Raw genomic sequence first — 20,646 nt, 5'->3', positions numbered from 1 at the left:
CATTTGCAGAACTAAGATGAATGCAGCTTAGTCTTTTATTAAACACTGGGGCAAACTCCTGTTTTCTCTGGAGGAAAGGAAAACAACCCTCCCTCCCCTCCCCCCCAAATTAAAAAATACACTTAAAAGACCAGTATAAATTTATGCAAATGTTACATACATAGCGATCCAGCTTCCACCTAAACCACCATTCATAGACATTCCCATTCAGTTCAAAGCACTTGGACAATGGCCAAAATGAAAATATCTTCTCAAATGTACCCTGTAAAAGATAAACATGGCAAATTCATTAACTTGGATGTCAACTGTATTTACTAAATTTAAATCAATACGCTGTCTTTAATATTATTTCATCCCTATTTCAATGGCTATGTGGCATTAGCAAAATAACAGGGTTCCTTGGAAGTCTTTCCACACAAAAAAAAAAAAAGAAAAAAGAAAAACAAAAAAACTTCTTCACGAGAGAGGGTTTCAGTTTTGCCTCCCATAAAGCTATTGGCACATCTTTCATTTTGTACTGCTGACTTAAAGGGAGAGATCCACTGATACACTGTGATAACAAAAACACACTCTACAGACGACTACAGTACAAAAGGCTTAAAAACAGTGAGGGATTAAAACCACACAAACTCCCCTGTAAGATCCTAGAGTGACAAACTCTGCCCTGATTTCTGTCAGCTGTACTGACTGCATGCAGTAAGTCCCTAATTTAGCCTGTGAACCAGGCTTTTGATGTGTCTCTCAGACATCATATCACCACACATATCACCATATGCTGCCACATATCAGGAACTTAAAGCACATTAAAAAACCTCACCCCAAAACCAAAGCAGAGACCTTTGTATTTATTACATTTGTAGTAGTAGTAGTACACAGAAAATGTGTCAAGATAACAAACCAATGAGTAAGATACAGAATTGAGTTTTTTTCCAGCATCCAAACCAATTCAAATATGAAAAGAAACCAAAAGGTTCTTTTTTCTTTTTTTTTTTTTAATTCTGTATTTATGATACTGGAGCAAACATACAAGTTATGAGCACATTAAGAAGTAGAGACAGGCAATAATATACTCTAAGGTCATTAACAGTCAAGATTTACAAACCTGAGAATATGACAGAAAATATATACATGTCAGTAAGCAAATCAGCTTCATCAGTAAACCAAAGTGCCATAGGCAGTTCCCTGAGGAAGAAATAAATTAATCATTATACTGTCATTAATTTTTCAATAGCAAAACCCAGGACACATTAAATAATAATAGCCAATTATTTAATGTAGCTGTGCTTTGTAATAGATCCATTCATAAATAAACGTTTATATATTACCAGCAATATTTTATCGCTATTTACATTTAAATTTTACTTTAACCAATTAAAATAAACGTTCACAGCAATTAACAACTTATTAATCCTAAATTGAGCCTCATGTCTAAGACAGGGACAACATACATACAGGAAGATGAGAATTTAGGTGTTCAAACAGAAAATGTATTTTAAAACCTCTGCTTTCCCAAACGCTCTGCACAGGCAGTCCTTACTCTAGGTGAATGTAAATAAATAAATATATAAAAATACCCAACAGCTTTTGTCATGTGAAACAAATAGAGAAAATATTATTAAACTTTGGGGTACTGGTTGTACTCCAAAGCTCAACTTCAGGTTATTAAGGACAAGCATCTTGTTAAAAGAAGCCTGAGAAACTACTCCTCAAAGCTGTTGACTGATATTAAGTTCTACCTAAGCCTCAACACTGAAACAGAGATCATCTCCCTCTCCTGCCACATAAATTGGCTGTAAACAGGGACATAAACGACTGAAAGCTGACATTGAAAGATTTTCTAGTTTCACAGTACACTATTGCTCCAAAGTACACACAAGTAATTTCTCTGTTTCTGGAATAGAAGTGCCTTTGTACTTAAAGAAAAATAAAATTGAAGCTACTTGCCTTTGAGATACCATGTAAAACTACTTTTAAGTGTATTTTTGCAGCATCTATTCCTAGTACATATTTGGTATAATTCACAGTCATATCTGCAGAATACCAAATGGAGATACTCCTCCATCCATAGGGAAACAGGATTTAAGACTTCTAAGGTTGTAGTTCTAATTTAGGTGAATTAAATAATAAGCATTTACGACATAATGACAGCTTTTTCAATGAATAGCAACGCATAATGTAAACTGAGATTTCACTTAAATTTTTATTTAAAATACTTGTATCACAAGACATAATAGCTGACTTAATCTAAGATACTAAGACTACAAACCTCATGTTCTTATTTGGCCAGATATGGCAGAACTGGTGCTCAAGATGGATGAGACACATTGGCAAAGCAGAACAGGAAAGTCTAAACACTCCCTGTTCACATTAGTGAACCTATTAGTACCTATTAGCTCAGGACAGACACAGTCTCAGCAAGCACGGACAGTGCAAACTATGGTTTTAATTTGCATTCAGTAACATTTCAATTCCTGATAAAACACATTTCTGATGATCAAAACCTATTAAAAAGTATTCTAATGTGACTGCAGCCAGAGGCAGAGTTTAGTTATCACCTGTTAACTTTTTCAACTCACATAATTCATCTATGACAAACTGTATTTCTGTGAACAGCTGTGCTGGGCTTCAAAGAGACTGAGATCTATTAATAATGCCATTTTCTCTATGATTATCATTGTAGTAACATGCAAATGTTTTACAGCAGAAAGAAAAGAAAAAAATCTTACCATTTGCTTTCTTCTGGACAATCTGAGGCCATATAGCTAAGGTGGCATAAATGATCATAAACCAAACAGTGACTAATGGCACAAAGTAGTAGAACTGGTAAGGTCGGTCCATCACTATGCACAGTACCACAACCAAGAAATTGAGACGAAATAAAACCTGAAAGGTGTCAGAGAAGAGAAGACAGAGGACATATAAACTCAGAGGCAAAGTGAGAGATGTAGGGGACATGTTTCTTTAGCACTGTACAAAAATATCTACATATTTACATCTCACAGGGTGATTATATTTCAGTGGAAACATGGACAAGTATCTCAGGGAAGATCAAAAATGCAATGTAAGACTGCAGGCTGATTATGTGGTTCTGGACCTGTCCTACACTGCTTGGGTAGAGATTGCAATGAAAATAAGGTTAACCAGACCTGACTATTTCCCAGGCTGAGGACCAAGTATTCCAGTTGCTGGATGCTGTTAATCTCTCTGTTTTCACTCCCACAGCTACCTGGGCTAGCTCAGTTAAAGCGAGGTAATGCCATTATCAGCACTGCAATTAGGCTGTAGACATACATTTAATGAGCACAATGACCTGAGTCACATGACAGTGTAACACTTAACAGCAATAAAAGACACATACTAAAAAAAAAAATAAATGTAAACTGCTACAATACATGCTGCAAAAACGTGGAGGAAAGCCACGAAACCAGGTACGTTTCCCAGTATTATTATGGTGTGAAAATTAGTTTTCTTTAGTAATAAATGTAGGCTCCAATACACCATCTTTGGAAGCCTGCCTGGATCATTACTTATATATTAATATATATTGTAAATTGATACTGCAATGGAACCTCCATTGCTATTTATTAGAAAATATTTGTCTTGGTATTTTAGAGTATACATACTTACATTTTCTACATTGTAAGTACCATTTATACGATTTAGGTTCGTATTAGATAAACACTACTGACTAAACAGATCAGATTTCATAGACACAACAGCCATTTTTACTGTGCAAACCTTTTTTAAGTGATCTGATATGACATCATTTAGAGAGGATGGATATATTATGGATATTTTGCTATCTGAACAGATTTCTTTATAAAAACAGTAAGTAGATATTCTTACCTGACACACTCTGTATACACCAAAGTCTCCTTTTATCCAAAAATATGAGAAGTGCCCATAACCTGTTTGGAACAGATACGCAGCAACCAGAACTCGAATGTGCATGTACACAGGCAAAAACTGTTGAGAAAAATAAAGTACCTTTTCTTAATGGCCACGTAAATGCTTTTGGATTTCCTTTTCCCATCTCTATTTTATGATTTTTCTGCATTGTAGTAAATCAGATTTAACTAAGGAAAGAAACCCTATGGTACATTTCCCTGTTTCTTTACTATGCTCTTCTGGTGCCCTAACCTCTTTGATGTTAAAATCATTTTCTCCTATTTATTGCTCTATACTTTCCATATTCTAACTACCAGTTAAGAGAGACTTAAGAAGGGTTCTTTGAAAGCTCACCTTCAGCAGTTTCAATTCAGAACATAAAAAAAGAATCTTGCTAGCAATTAAAAATAAATTAATGTAATATTCTACATAGAGGAAACAAGTACATTTTTTCACTGGTCAAGTAATATATATAATGCTTTTATCAATCAAGTCTACACTTGAAATAGAGAGAAAAACTAATTCTCCTTATACCATGCTTAAAACTCCAGGAATTCAATTCTAACACACATTTACACTATCTTTCCTTTCAAATAACATATCCAAATTGCATTCCCAGCAGAAAAAAAAATAAATTTCAAATCACTTACAGTGCTTGCTCCAGAGATATGATAAATCAAAATAACAAGTTGCATCCAGCCCTTCCATTCATCAGTCTGCTCTCTATTTAACACTTTAGTCTAATGCAAAACAAAACAAGAGTGTTGCTATTCCAAAAAAAACAAGGAACACGTACAAAATGAGGAGAAAAGTTCAATGCAATAAACCACCTTATGAGTAAATGGGTCTCAACTGTAAAAATCTTCTGCCTAGTGGACACAGGTCTACCAGATCTTAACATGATCTACACTCTCTTATAGCTGAGCTCTGCTTACTTCCACTATGACTGTGTGACAACAGCTAAAGTGCTCACAGACATATGGTTTCAAAAAGCTTTTGCATCCAATTCCATACAAACACTATATTGCTTGCAAAGGCATTTCTGCAGATGAGTTATACTGGCTTTGAAAAATTAACTTTCAATATTTAGCAATTGGTTATTTACACACAAATTAGGAAACAACATTATAAGCTGGATGTCAATGTGAACATTACCTCTTTGGTGTTTTCAGTATAAAATACCCCCAAAACCAAGATATAGGCGATTGGTATGAAGAAAGATGAATGTGTGTAAAATTTATTTTCCTTCATGAAAAGATTTGCTCTGTCACACAGATAAAAATAGGTCATGATTAGACCAAGTTTGCAAAAGCAGTGTAGAAGCATCTCTAAAGTAGAAACGTTAGGCGTGCTGATGGAAGGTTTCTTCTCCTCTCCGCTTTCCAAATCAGTGCATGATTTGTTCTTCCGATAATTATTCCGATGAATTAAACTGATAATTAAATATCCAATAATGGACAAAGTAAAAAAACAGAAAGCCATCTTCTGTATCAGAGTGAGAGGAGGCTGAGGCTGGCAGCAGGAGCCATCAATGGGCTTCATTATCTTATTGCAGTAGACATTCATAAGAATCATTGCATTCTGCCAAAAAAAAGCAGTTTTGTTAATTAGACTCCAATAAAAAAATTAATAACTACACAATAAGAAATTTTTTTCAAGCTCATGCACTGACATAAAACATGTGCAATTCTCCCTTATCATACAAAGATAAAATCGCACAGTTCTACCATACACCCACTTGCATTCAACAGTCCAGTCAGAATACCTCTTCCAAACAAAAAATGCTTGAGCTTCTAGAGGTAAGCAAAAACTCCCAATCTTAGAAGTGTTTGCTCTACTTGCTGTAAGAAGAGCTATAAAGAGCTAAATGGACTGTAAATGAAAAACTGCTCACAAACTTGGGTCCTAAAGGGGCACAGTAATGCAAGTCTCTAAAACACGACGATGAGATTGAAACCTGCGGTGAGAGGATATTTAGTTCATCAAGTACTTTAAAGCAACTGAATCCTGCAAAGGAGCAGAACCAAAAGTGACATAACAAGAGAGCTCTTTCACAAGAAGAGCAGACTGACAATGCTCGGAGAGGCTCATTTCATGCACATATGTATTGGTAAATTAAAGAGAAGAAATAAAGTCAGAGGCACTCCATGCAACCAGGAAGGCATATATTGTGTGGTTTTTTTATCTTCTTCATCCTCCTTACCAACCAAAATTTTCTGGACTGACAGGTGAAAATTTAAGACTTACTTCTTAGCACTGCTTTACAAGTCATTATCACCTTAACTCATTTTTGCACATGAAGGCACAAAGTTTGCACTCGAGATCTAAAAGATCTAGTGGATTAACAGCTATTTTAAAATAGTTACACACTAATGTGCTTTTTAAAACTCCTGTAAAACTGCACTCCCACCTACTGGGATTTTCTGAACAAAATCTGATGAATGCAGTCCTTGTTACATTTATACATTGCTTCAAATCTTGTTTTACTATTATTACTTTTTAATGTTGACCAGTTATAAAAACACTTACTGTATCTCTGCTTGATTCAGGGAGATGCAGGCCATCTGCAGACTTCATGATAGTTTCTTGTGCTATCAATTTTGATACACTGAACACTTTAACTTTAGCTTTGGAATTTCGGGAGCTGCTGTTTAGAATACGAACAGCTGCTTCATTATAAGCATCTATTTTCTCATTAGTGATCATTTTCCGACTTTCACTCAGCATATCTTCATAAACAGGATCTGAATTTCAAAGAATAAGGAATGAGTACATTAATCTTCAGCTTGTCAAAAACATTTGCTTAGGTCAAGTTGTACAGGCTACTTTCATTTAGATGGTTATAATTGTTTAATGGTACAAAAAATGCACACCAAGGAATAAATGACTGCTACAGTTACTAGAGTTGTTTATGATTAAATGTTCTTATCACCATTCCCTAGTCATGCATATATATTTACAGATTAGAAAGCTCTGGCCAGACATGAATGCCTGTTTAATTTCCCCAAACCTATGAAAGGCATATAATGCTGGAGTGCAGAGCTGCTTATTCCTTCTCTCAGTAATGGAATCCCCCATGATAAGTCTCCAAAGGAAAGAGGACAGAAGACAAGCAGCTGAATAGACATACAGAAAAAAAAATAAAAAACTCTCCCAAACCCTCTAGTTTCTGTGGAAAAAAAAAAGCTTATCATTTCTCTAAGTCACATTTAATAAGCATATTCCACTTGCTTCTGTTGATTCCAGTTTGATAGCAGAATCTCAGCTTCACAGAAAAATGGACAACTTAATTGCCTACAGGCTTCAGAAATTATATAAAGCTTAACACCAAAGCTATACAGGATTCTAGGTCAAAAGGTCAGCTGGAGATCAATAGGTTGCTGTGAAAAGCTGCTGATGTGACACACCCTATGAGATGCAAGTTGATTTACTTTAGCTAACTCATGCCTACTTTTGGACAATGTCTAGACAACTCTGTGTACAGGCTGCTTCTCCTCTCACTTGTTTCATTAAAGAGCTCACAGATTACTCAAATGGACTAGATCTTTAGCAACAGAATGGTGGGACATGTCTGACAGCTAATTGCATCTGTTATAAACATGGTTTTGAAAGGAATGCAAGAAGATTAATTTGTTGATTCAGATTTACCTCTAGAACCACCTTTGATAGGACTTGGATGTGACTGTAAGGGTACAACTGGGTAAATTGCTATCAGGGCTCAAAATGTGCCTACTTTTCTAACTGAGGTGATAATATAAAATGCTGTGCTCTGTGGTGAAGAAACCAGGAGCACATTTTCACTATAAGATCATTGTTCAGTGTCAGGGATATAATTTAGTTTTACTGAAGAAAAGCAAAAAAATGTAAGGTTGGCGCCATGATAAAAATCTCACTGACTTATTGTGAACCATGATTTCTGATCTCGGTGCACAGAAGCAAGTTTCATTCTACACACCTAAATTCTCTGTATTCTTAAGAGCATGTCTATTTATTCTAGACACACACAGAGGATGCACTTGTTGAACCTCTCCTATTATTAATGTAATTTGAAAATTTAATAGAACAAAATCACAGGAATTCTGCTATTTCATTTGCTTGTGTTCTTGACTCCCAGGAGGCATGTAGGGAGCACAGCACAGAGAGAACAGACCTGGCACATTGAGTCTGAGAGTAAGCTAACAAAGAATTAAGAGTTCATAAGGCAAAAGATCTTCCTGAGAGAGCTTTGGAATCTCCATCGCTGGTAGCAGCTAGTTAGGCATCAGCTAGTTAAGACTGCAAAAAAAGCCAGACTGAAACTTAACCAACACCCTTTTAAATCTGCAAGTAAGCAGCATGGACTAACTTTTCCATATCCTACAAGATAATGATTCAACAGACAGTGACGGTACAAATTGTTACCTACTGTTCACTACTTTACCTTGTAAGACCCAGTAAACATCACTACTTTTTGCTAATTTTTCCAAAAGAGGTGCAATTGAAGTGATATTGATTTTATACTGTGCAAGGGCTTCGTTGCTGCCATTGTGAATCTTGATAGACCACTGAAAAAATAAAGAAATAGACTGAGAACCTGTATGCCTGAAGACTCTTAATTCACTGATTCCCTTGCTCTGTTAGTAGCTATTTTTCATTATTTCTATATAGCTAGATTTCCTTAAGTTTTCTGTTCAAAAGTGCTAAAAAATTTCTTTCAGACCAAGCAGGTAATTAAATTCAAACAGATCATTTAAATGCAGAGTATATAACATTCAACTTAGGTACATCTGACTTTTCATAAATTAAATTACACAGGGTGTTTTAATTCAAAGTCTCCTGACTTTAATCAACAATGAAGTAGCAAAGCCACTAAAAAGCATGTCCAATTCGGTCAATTCTACTCTAGGAAAACTGACCACAGCAAGAGATGCGTGCAAACAAAACTTGATGGTGGTATCGAGTTCCAACATTTCCATCTGTTTTGCAGATACCCACAAAGAAAAAAAAAAGAAAAAGAGCCATTTTAATTTGTAGTTTAATCTTCTAAATAAAATGACTGGGAGAATGATATAGCCACACGAGAATTTCTCCTAACTTCTGAAAAGAATTTCCCACATTGTAGAAAAAATGGATTTAGCTTTTTTTTTAAGTATTACTGTATCTATACTAAGTTAGTAAACAAATGGAAAAAAAAACCCCAAACAATTAGCCTGAATGTAGTAAACTCACAGTTATTTCAAAAAAATATTGATGTAAGCCACCAATTAATGCACTTTCTCAGAATATTACTGAATATAAATTAATACTTCATGAAACAAAATAACATGCAGCTGCTCTTAGAGCTCACACACTGAAAAAAAAAGGCAGTTTCTTTCTCCCAGTGCTAAATCTTTACTTGTGATTCACCTACAGTATTTAACAGACAGTTAAAACAGCATATTCCATTCAACAGGAAGTCAGGAATTAAGAAGCAGGACACTATAGTGACATTCTCTGAGTAGCTCCTTTTCCCAAAATAAGCAAGCAACTGAGTTTTGTACAAGCTGGAGTTTCTCCAGCTTGTAAGACTTTGCTTCTATTTATAAACTGTCACGCAGTTGACATCTTAAGACAGAAATGTCCAGGCCAAAGCAGCATGACCAAACTGAGAGCTAAGTTAAAAGATAAAAGGAAGTTTCAAAATGCTGACAAGTCCAAGAGCACACACCAGTTTAACCTAGTGGCAGGTTACCACACCAGTGTCAGCTGTGAGGAGGTTGCTGATGCATCTGGTTTTTGAGCCTTTTATTTTTTCGCAAGATCCTTAAAATAGGGGATGTTTACCTTTGTCCCACTCTAGATATCACTGTTAATGTTTTGTGTAAATATACTGGTGTTAAGAAGAGCTGAGCCTCACTTGCATATTGTTAGTTTGTATCTCCTGCTGTCCACAAAGGACAAGCAGCAATGGCTAATGTTTTACATATGAGCAAAGGACATTATTTAGTTAAGAGTCCTGTAGCTTTGCAACCTGACCTTCTGCATGCCAGAACACTATCCATATATAATGGCATTTTCTGTGTGAAATACAATGACTCGTGCTAGTAATACATGCTACATTCTCAGACTGAGAAGAGATATTCTAGGCTTACTGTGAATCCTAGAGCTCAAATATTTATGTGAATCCTACAAAAGATGGGAATTTAGGGGTTCACCTAAAGGCAAAAGAGAATTCCTCATCCCTCAGGAAATGTGTGGAGGTCTCCATACACACATGACATTCCCTTAAAATTGAGGGAATTCACCCTTAGATTGGCATGCTCAGAAGCTTCCAGACTGGTAGAATGCCTGAAGCATCCTTAAACAAAACTTTTTTCAAAGGATTTTATTTATAATGGAACGCATTCTCCCCTCTTTACATTTCAGATGGTATGAAAATATAACAGCTAATCCCTTTCAAATTCCAATTCCCAAATATTTGGAAGTAAGGGATATTAAACATGGAAATAATGAGACGGGCACTTGTTCAACTCTTGATTCCCAGTACCAGCGAACTACTAGAATAGAATATTTAGGAGGGGCTGTTGAATTCCACCCCTGGAAGTTTTAAAGAATTGGATGACTACTGCAAAGTGCAACACAAGTATAACTGATCCTGCCTTGTGGCAAACTGATGGGTTAGGAGACCTCTTCTGGTCCTTGTCAGCCTTATTTTCTGTGACACTGCAGCACATAGCAGTTGTGGAAACTTCCAGTGGAAGAAGATTCAGGAACCGCAATCTCTTTGGTGGTTGAATTATTCATTTTTACCCACATAAATCTAAAGGAAATATGTGTGGTCAAAAAGACCATTCCAAATTGGACCATGCTCAAAAGCGGTATTTTGTGACTGAAAACAGTTAATTAAAAATGCATCTTAGTTAGTATGCAAGTACTTTCATTTAAGATTTTAAATTAATAATCTGCTTTTAACTAAAGCTTCTTTATTAGCTAGGTTAGAGCTAATCAATGCTTATTAACCAGTATTGCTGACAAAAAGCAAGTACTGTACCTTACACAGCTACAATAAAATACACTTTATATTTTAAAACTACTTGTAACTGCAAATTCACTGAGAGTAGACTTTTTATTATAAATTGGGTTTAACGCCTTCATCCTGTAACCAACTTGAGAGCATTAATGTTCTCCTAAGAACATCCTACAAGAACTTCCTTCTTTACTAAAATGCCCCACATATGTCTAACTTACCGTGGCAGCTCCTACTACAATTATATGAGGTTTTGCCACAGAACCCTAAGACACAAAAGTAAAAAGGAATTAGTTTTAAAATATTCATAAATTATACCTATTATTACAATTCATATCTTAATTAACTGTGACTCACTTGTCCATCAGCTAATGGTTACAAAATAGTAGACTGCAGACATATTACAGAGAACATCAACTTCTGATATACCTGAATTTTCACAAAATAGCATCTGCAAAAGTGTGAAGTATCAATAAGCACTTACAATCATTATGAATTTAGTAGCATATTTCTCTTTAAAAGCTATTTAAACTTCTTCTCCTAAGGTCAAGTAATTTGTAGATCACACTATTGAAGTACTTTTTATCTCAGTCTCTCTCAGCATTGTCAAACATCTGTTGTATGACTGAGGTGACCAGTTGTTGCTCCAGAGATCTGACAGTTCTATCCAGGACAAGGACCAGCACATGTAGTCAAACAGAAGAGCAGAAGGAAACAGTCCTGACCACCTCGGTATGAGTTCTGCTCTGGCACAGCAAGGGCTTAGCACCTCTCATTTTTTTGTAGTAATCATAGAAAAAGAAAACCAAATGGTAACTTCAACTATCCTGATGGAAGGTGGTGTGCAAGAATGACCTATAGGGTAACAAAAGAATCATTCAAGGCTACTACTGATAATAACTCCAGGCTATTTAAAGGCTAACAATGGAAAAAAGAAGAAGAATTTAGTTGCCAATCTGCAAACATATGACTTGTTATCAGAATTACATACAAAATAACATGACAACCTGCATCATAATTGAAACATCTAAAATTAATAGTATGTTAATTGAGGGAAATATTCAAAAAAAATAAAATCAAGAAAACCTTGGCTTTGCAGATCACCTTTGTCCTTCAGTCTGAAACACTCAAATTAACATAAATATAAAATCATAGAATCATAATATACCTCAAGTTGGAATGGATCAAAGCATCAAAACATTTGGTCACTTTAAAGTGGAGTTATTGCAGACACAGAGGAATTGAAACACCAGATCAGAGTGAAATCCTTTCAGCTTTTAGCAGGGTAAATTAACCTGCTCCTAGGAAGTAGGGTTTTTCTGGTTTGCTTTGGGTTTTTTTGGTCCAAGTGAAGTCATCCTTTGGAGACCAGAAGATACCCAGAAACATATAAGCTAGTAAACATCCCCTTTTCACTACTTTGACTTCAAATTTCAGATCTCTTAAGACAAACCTCAGTCCAAGATTTGATACGTTGCCTCATAGAGCCATTAACTTCTGGATACCATAGAAAATCCTGTAAGACAAAGGCAGAGTTACTCTGTAAGTTAAAAAGCAATCAGAAGACTAAAAACAAAAAATTCAAAAAACAAGACTAATGCCATCAACTCAACTGTAAAGGAAAACCATTTAGCCTCAAGTGAGATTTCCCTTATAGTTAGTATGAAAAGCCTGACACCTTGGTCTAGTGTGGAAAACAGAAAGCAAAGGCAAAAAAAGGCAGCAATCCCACAAAACTTTTCCCTCATAAAAAAAACCCCAAATTTTCATTTCTGGTTCAGGAGTTGGGATTTCACGAAGAAGGTAATTTTTTAACAGTTGCCAAATTGGATGTCCTTGGGTTTCCTATGTGATAAGGGATAAATCTAAGGTCACATCTATAAGTTATTCATTAAAACTTGCTTTTCGTTCAATTTTCCACATTTTTACCAGCAGATTTTCTTTGCTCCAGAGCATAAAATAATTGATAGCATGAAATCACAATTTTCAAACAAAAATAAAACCTAACAATTTACCTTACAATTTCAAAAATTATCAGCTGTTTAAATCTAACAGTGCGATGGCTATTAAACACATTACCTACCGGCATTCTTTCAGATGCCAGGAGTAGAGCTCAACCTTCTAGAAGTCAGTCTAGACTTTGGCTAGTACTATTATGTCTCCCAGGCAAAGCCATGACTTCCTAGCATCTAGTTACTCCTCAGGTGCAGCACTATCAAATGGTCTAAAAATACGTATTAAAGTGAAATGGCAGGGATTACATATGCAGAAACTATCGTGAGAAAAGTTGGAATGCAGAAACATTACCAGCAGAGAGGAAGTCCTTATCTTCCGTTTGCACAGACCTAAAGATTCTGGTACTTCACTTGAGTACTGTCAATTCATTATTTGGCAATAATGTTAACAACCATACAGTCTTCTGCTGAAGGACAGAAGGTCACTATGATGACTAGAAAGGGCAAAATTAAACTCTCTGCTTGTTCCCAGTAATTTTCTCTTTTGTTGGTCAAGTATTTTCCACATTTAGATTATTGGGTCACAGCCATTCTGAACATGGAAATTCAGCTACCATACCAATAATGCCAAGAACAATACTGTATCAAAACAAGGAAGCAGTAGACTCCATATATATTTGTAACTACCCAGACATCTTCTAAAAGCCCAGACCTGCCATCTAAAATCTTGGTTGTTAGGCACCTACCAAGGTTTAAGGAGTTTTGAAGATGTAATCCTGCGTCAGGTCAGGCCAACGCAAATCACACTGCACTGGCCTGTTTGTCCTGCCTTGAGTTCTGTCCTGCCTTTTCCAGCATTCAGATAACCATACGATGAGCCACATCAGACCTGATCAAAAAGGAATCCTACAAGGTAACTTTTTGGCTGAACTGACTCCTAAAACAGCCCACTCCACAGCTGTATCAGGAATAGTTACAGCACAAACACACGAACATACTGTGAAGGGAAAGGGACTGGAACAGCACAGGCTTGAACTGCCATGGCCTTACACCCTAAAATGTTATTCTATACCCTAAATCTTAACCATGTACACAAACAGGTACTGAAAACTCACTTGCAGACAACTCAGCAAATACACTGCTTCTTTGGTTTTCGTGAATAGAGAATGAGCTGTCTCCAAGGCATAAACAAATACATGACTAGCAGAATCCCTGCACTGCTGACAGCTGTCATGGGAAGCAAAGAAAGCTATTGAGGACAGCCTTTCCATTGCCAGGGCAGAGGAGAACAGAGTCCTTCAGAAAACCTACCCGCAAGCATTTTGTTTTTCTTTTTTTAAATATCCACATTATAATCAACATTGTGTTTATTTCTTCATGCAAAAACAGTGGAAGGAATACTTGTTTGGACAGCATAGAAACCTCAACCAATTACCATTACCAATCCAAGGAAGTTAGCCCCACATACATATTCTTACAGCAGTGAAAGAGTACACTTCCTGGCAAAAGCTATTCTTGGGAAGGCCAAATTATAAGATCTGACAAAAAGAAAAATTATACACATTTCCAGAGCTTATGCCCAAAACTAACACAGAATACAAGTATTCAATGCCAAAGTCTCTCAAAATACAGTATATGAAGATACACTCTGAAATACCTGTGAAATATTTATAAATAATATTGACGGCCTAAACCTTCTTTTAATTTTTCAGCTCTGACTACAATTTCATTTACATTGTATGAAATAATAACATGCTTATGGCTTGCAATTTAACGCTAGATAAAAACTTACCACTTTAATTGAAGCAGATTTATCTTCAAATGGGATATTTCCATGCTGTCAAAAAAACCCCGAAACAATAAAAACAAAGTAAGAAAAACTTTCAGAATGAAAACAAAATATTTACATTCCTATGCTAACTTGCTCTCACCCAAAAGTTTATCTTCAGTGGAAAGGATTTTTCTTGTATAAACTTGTCACTGTACTCACACAAAATGTTGATGTTACTTTCTTGATAAAACAAGCTACTCAAATAAACGATTATTCTTCCTGGAAGAAATCTAGCCAACAAAGTCTGAAATGCTTTCTGTTCACTCTGTTACAAATGTATCAAATATTTTTCTAAATTTAGCCTGCCAACACAAGAAAAACTTAAGACCTTTTCCCTCTTTCTTTTCTTACACTGCCTTTCCCCAACCTTTTCATCTGCCCATCTCCTTCACACAAAACAACCAACGGTTTTAATTAAAAAATAAAAGAAAATAATCTTAGGTAGAAATAAAATCTGGAACACATTATTAAATTTGCTGAGTGAAACTGTAAGAAATCAGAAAGGAAGGACTCAGATATGCATACACATTAGTCCTTTAAAATATACTAAATACAGAATTAGTTTCAATCATGGTCCAAAAGAATAAGTTTACTTCTCTTCCACAAACTGAGATCCTGATTTCAATAACACTTGACAAATCATACTTTTGACTCAAAATCAATTATAGCACTCTATCATCTCAGCATCACTTTTGGGAAGTAACTGTGACCTAACCAACTGACTAGGAAAACCTGGGTTCTTGGATCAATCAAGCATCTTGTTTTGACAAGTGAAAGCAGCTTCATGCTGTGTGCTGGACAAGCCACCAGCCTGAACTTCTAAATGACAGAATTACTAAATAATTGACAAATCTGATGCACTGTTGAAAGTGAAATGTGCCTTTTCCCTCACATATGTACATACATCTATGAAACTATGTGCCTAAGAAGTACAATATAGAAAAAGAAATCAATATTCTGTTCAACAAATGATAGAGCTAAATCCTTTCTTACTGTTTCCCCCCAGCAAGCTGCTGTTTACATTCTTTACCTTACAAAATTCAGACAGCTCTACATCAGTGATCAAAAGGAAGGTAAGACCAGAAGCTATTTTTAGTTTCAGCTTCAAGTTAAACCTGGAAATCTGTCATTGCCCCACAGATTTGTATGAACAGATTAGATCAGCAATTTAACTGACATTTTAAATGACAAATTATAAGACATGAACTACTATTATTTAAAAACACATAAAGGAACAATCATTTTCTCATCAAGATACCAAATATGAAACATAAGTTGCTATGGGACAAGTCAGCTTCATTTATTTATTCCCAGACTGCTGCAAGCTTTCTCTTGAGCTTCCTAGTTCCCTTCTCAGATTTACAATCATCTCATCTGTATCCAAACAATTATTTTGGTCTAATCTTGTTATTCTTCAAAAGATCTTTCTGCGCTTCCCTTCCTGAGGGCTAGGTCAGCAAACAATATCATTTCTTGATTTTCTGAAGTTTGGAAAAGAGTTATGAGGTAAATTGGGAAGAAACAAAAAAATCATCAAAATAAACTATCTCACCTTATTTCCCTCTTCTTTGACTTGAGGATTTATGAGTTTTATAAATGAATAGAACAGCTGTCGAATTCTAGAATCTCCTATGAACACGATATGTTTGTCTATGAGGCAACTTTTTGCTTCACTGTAAAACAAAACAGCAACATTCATGTTACAGGAAATTTATATGTCAGGAAAAAAGTATTTTGAAAATCTACAGAGCAATATAGATAACTAAGGTATGATAAATCTTTTTCTAAACATGCTGCATCAATAAAAACTTCAGTGCAATTTGCACAGAAATGAAAATGAATGAGAACAATATGATTAGGCAAAGAACCAAGCAGGCTTTCCTATTCTGTGGTGCTACAAATACAGATGTTTCAAACAGTAGTTTCAAAATGGTAATGTACAGTATAATTAAAAAAAAAAAAAAAAAAAAAAAAAAGTTCTTTTACCAGTAGGTGAAACAAAGTGATTAGTAATTTTATTTGGGATATTTTTACTTGCAATTTGACACATAAGGTCAGCATTTTCCCTTTCAGCAATCTGAGAGTGACATACGAAGCTATGCAGTCTCATGTGGCTCTCCATAACTCACACCAGCACCTCTATCACCAATATTTATTTATATTTTTATATAGAAATACAACTATGGTAAGCACTGTAGACATACACATAATGTACAAAGAAAAGATTTCTTTCTGACATATACTGTATATTTTTGAAAGCCTAGAGAAACAGCTATGAAGTGAACAATAAAAGACACTGCAATTACTACAGCTGCAGTCAAACAACGACTCTTCTTTCTATGCAGATGAACAGAAGACATGAGTTTCCTTACCTATTTTTATACTTATGCATCATACAACTGTGAGGTTGCCATACTTTTTCTCCAAGAAATCTCCCACTGGACAGAAGATACTCACATGTATCGCCACCTTGAAAATGTTATATTACGATTAGAATTCAGCTGCACGAAATGTAAAACATAGCTCCACTGCTATTATAAAAAATAATTTGACAATATTTGAAACACAAGAATTGGAACAATCAATGGCAGTAAACAAATATAACTTATCATAAAAACATCTTGCACAAGTTTCTGCAAGTTGCCTTCTTGTTTATTATACCGCCCTGCTCTGTAAATCACAACTCTCTACCCAAAATGTTAGTGATCCCACTTCTGTTATCAGAAAGACGTTGTGACCTAGAATGGCATTTCCTTTAAAAGATGCCAATTCACTGTGCTATCTACTATCCAGAGTACATCAGAATATGAAATTAAAGAATACAATTGTTCAATATAATAATCTTCTACACAGAATCATCATGCACAGCATCTTGTATAGAACATGAATCTCAACATGAGATTGGGAAGAAAGTTTATTACATCTCCCTGCTTAAGACTTAGCAGTCACCTTAGAACAGGTGAGTTAACCTGCTGGGTTAAAATGCAGAAAAACCCCAAAACATTTACACAAGAATTTGCTGATCATTAAGGACTTCAGGTACCTTTTCCACTCATTAAGTTTTACAGTAATTAAGATTAATCACTTTACAGGTGATGATGTTTCAGTCATGTTAAGTTCTTATAAATAAAGTTATGTAATCAGTGACTGTTATCTTCCCAACTCCACATCAGAATCTGCTGCCTTATAACTGAATGCAACAGAACACCATTCACTGCAAGAGAAGTTGCCCTCCAACATTTTTGTCATACTTGGCATTTCCGAGCTCTGACAACCAGGGAAATGGTGGTGAATGAAATGGTAGGGACTTGTGCTGCTTGTGCAGAAACAATGTACTGCTGCCCCTACTTGACACTTCCTGTGAAACCTTGACTTCATTAAACTCAACTTATATTTTGGCTTTCAAGCAACACAATTTCTCTAATTCTCAAACATGCACACTTATGTAAACTATCATTTTGAGTAAGTTGCAGAATAATGAAACGGTCAGGAATAATAAAAACCCAATCTAATCAAAAGCAACATGACACATTCTCACTGATAATGAGAATAGGTGACTCTGAGTTATTACTGCTACGAAGTCCTCCACTTTGCAGATGATGAAAACTAGGAGATGTATCAAAGTGATATGAATGAACCATATAAAAGAATATCTATCACTAATCAGATTCCCTCTGAAATCCATTAACTTGCTGAAAAAGATGCATAAGAAAATAAGAACAATTACTCATGGTCAGACCAATGGTCAGTCTAGCCTGGTATTCTGCCTTCAACAGGGACCATAAACAGATGCTCAGAGATGAATAAGAAGAAGGTAAGTAAACATTATGATCTTGTCTAATATTCTTCCAACTATGTTTAGTCCAGGGACTTCCTGAACTGGACATGCAGTCCTCAGCTTTTGGCATCCAGAGCATCCTTCTAAAAGAGTTTTCCATACCCACAGCTGATGCTTGAAGAATCACCTGCCTTTATTTTAAATGCAGTTTCTACTACATTTACTTGGCAGTTCCTTGTTCTTCCATAGGAAAAGGCAGTCTGGACTCATGTCTATTATGATCTGTAGACCACTATCAATCCTTCCTCATTTAGGTTTTCAAGACAGGAGAATATCTGTATCTTGAGTTCATGACCCAAGCTTGGTTCCTCAATACTCCATAGTTACCCACAAATGAAACAATCCTCCATCTACAGTATGTTCACTGATGTAACATTCCAAACATCACACATTGTATACATTTTAAACAGAGACAATATTTCAGGTCAAGAAGTTACACCTTCCCTCTCAACTCCAGGTACTGAATATCTCACTGTTGCACTGAGCAATATTAGAAAGCTCCTGAAACTCGTTAGGAGAGTTACTGATGTCTGAAATCTTCCTTTAAACATAATAGTAGAAGTCATGAGGAGAAGATGAGGGAGGGGAATAAAACCAGACTGGAACAGCAGCCAAGAAAGTAAACTGGAGGTTACAGACCAGACAGTTCCTCCAGAAATGCCCAAGTCTGGCTTAGGAAATGAAATATCAGCTGAAGAACAATGCTCATATTAATATACCACACCCTCTTCTTAGCTAGCAATGAGATGTTAAAAGAAAAAAAACCAAAACATAACAACAAAAAAACCCAACCTAAAACCTGAGAAAAAGAATTCCAAGAGCCATTCTATACACAAAACACAGAACATTCTTCTTAAACTCTTCCTTTGTGTAAGTTATCCTTCCAACATATTACCTTTTATGTTGGTATAGCTACACTACGGTATAGTTATACAAAGTGTATAATTTCTCTGAATTTTATTATGCTCATTATTCTAATTTATCATTCCTCAAAATCATGGTTATTCCACCGAAATTGTGAAATCTCTAAGTCTTCATTCAGTCCAGAACAGACTAAGTTTCACAATGCTTTCTCTAAAAGGCACACTCTCTGTTTCGAAAAATTGGAAATTCAACTGTTCTCTATCATTAAAAATGAAAAAAATGTAGTTTTAAAGAGAATCTACTAGTGCTGCTGGTGACCCCTAAATATAAGTTTCCCTGACCTTCCATAACCCCAGTCCAGCATTTTTTCATACAATTAACTTTAATACAGGCAAGTTTGACTGGGAATTGCACTGGGCTGCTCCTATCTATAATATGTACTTGCATGACTGAGGCCAAAATTAGCTGAAACCTTTACATGTAATGACAATCAGACAAAAGAAAAAGTATAAAAGCATGAAAAACACAGCAATCCCTTCCCTGGCATGGCCCAGCTTTCACAGCCTGGCAACTTTGAGCCTGTTTGCAGGCCCACCTCATCCACCCTCTGCAAATCAGGATAATGTTTTTTGGGAGTATTTTTGGTATAAAATCTTGGTACAGAATGTCTTGTGTAGAAAAAAAGTGCTTTCTTCTGATAATTTTAAATATATTGCCTGCTAATTTCATTTTTCAGTTGATACTTTTTGTGTTATGACACAATCACAATGAATTTACCTTTCCCCAATAATTTATAATATTTGAGACCGTTAACAAGTTACTAAGTTTCTGTCCAGGCTACAGAATTTCATTCTATTTCATTACTACTTATAGAGAAGCTGTTTGATTCTTCTGCTGTTTGTGTTACTCCTTTGTTCATGCTTTTCAAGTTCTATTATACCACTACTAAGAGGAGGTGACCAACACCACTAACAATAAGTGAGGTGCCAGTTAGCTTTAGCTGTGCAGCATCACAGCAAAATCTGCTTTTTTCATTAGTTGCCAAGAGTATTGTGACATTTGCTGGACTTCAGATGTCTGATATCACCGTAGGGTTGAAGAATGATTTCTCAAGCACCTCTGCTTTTATATATCCTTAAAACTCTTGTCTGCTACAAATCTTCCACCCTCCTTTCCTAAACCACTCATTCTTCTGAATGTTACCTGTTCAAAGAAGTCCAAACTGGTAACTCTCTATTCTCTCTGACTTCCATGTCCTCCTACCTTTTAAACAATTACAGGAAAA

General features: G+C 35.6%; 1 protein-coding gene across 1 annotated transcript in view; it reads right to left on the bottom strand.

Moving 5' to 3' along the window:
• Positions 1-20,646, bottom strand: part of CASD1 (CAS1 domain containing 1) — a 28,408-nt gene that overhangs the window by 6,156 nt on the left and 1,606 nt on the right. The window contains exons 2-14 of the mRNA XM_017817646.1: positions 17,032-17,128; positions 16,212-16,332; positions 14,621-14,665; positions 12,327-12,389; positions 11,095-11,139; positions 8,309-8,432; positions 6,418-6,632; positions 5,044-5,469; positions 4,539-4,628; positions 3,847-3,966; positions 2,727-2,883; positions 1,103-1,182; positions 161-262 (exon numbers count right to left, since the gene is read on the bottom strand). Coding sequence (XP_017673135.1) covers positions 161-262; positions 1,103-1,182; positions 2,727-2,883; positions 3,847-3,966; positions 4,539-4,628; positions 5,044-5,469; positions 6,418-6,632; positions 8,309-8,432; positions 11,095-11,139; positions 12,327-12,389; positions 14,621-14,665; positions 16,212-16,332; positions 17,032-17,128 — 1,685 coding nt within the window. The remainder of the gene's footprint in view (positions 1-160; positions 263-1,102; positions 1,183-2,726; positions 2,884-3,846; positions 3,967-4,538; positions 4,629-5,043; positions 5,470-6,417; positions 6,633-8,308; positions 8,433-11,094; positions 11,140-12,326; positions 12,390-14,620; positions 14,666-16,211; positions 16,333-17,031; positions 17,129-20,646) is intronic.

This window comes from Lepidothrix coronata, unplaced genomic scaffold (genome assembly GCF_001604755.1).
Source record: "Lepidothrix coronata isolate B3197 unplaced genomic scaffold, Lepidothrix_coronata-1.0 Scaffold62, whole genome shotgun sequence".
NCBI classification, from domain to species: Eukaryota; Metazoa; Chordata; class Aves; order Passeriformes; family Pipridae; genus Lepidothrix; species Lepidothrix coronata.
The sequence above is the reverse complement of the archived record's forward strand: the minus strand, read 5'-3'. Positions and strand labels throughout refer to the sequence as shown.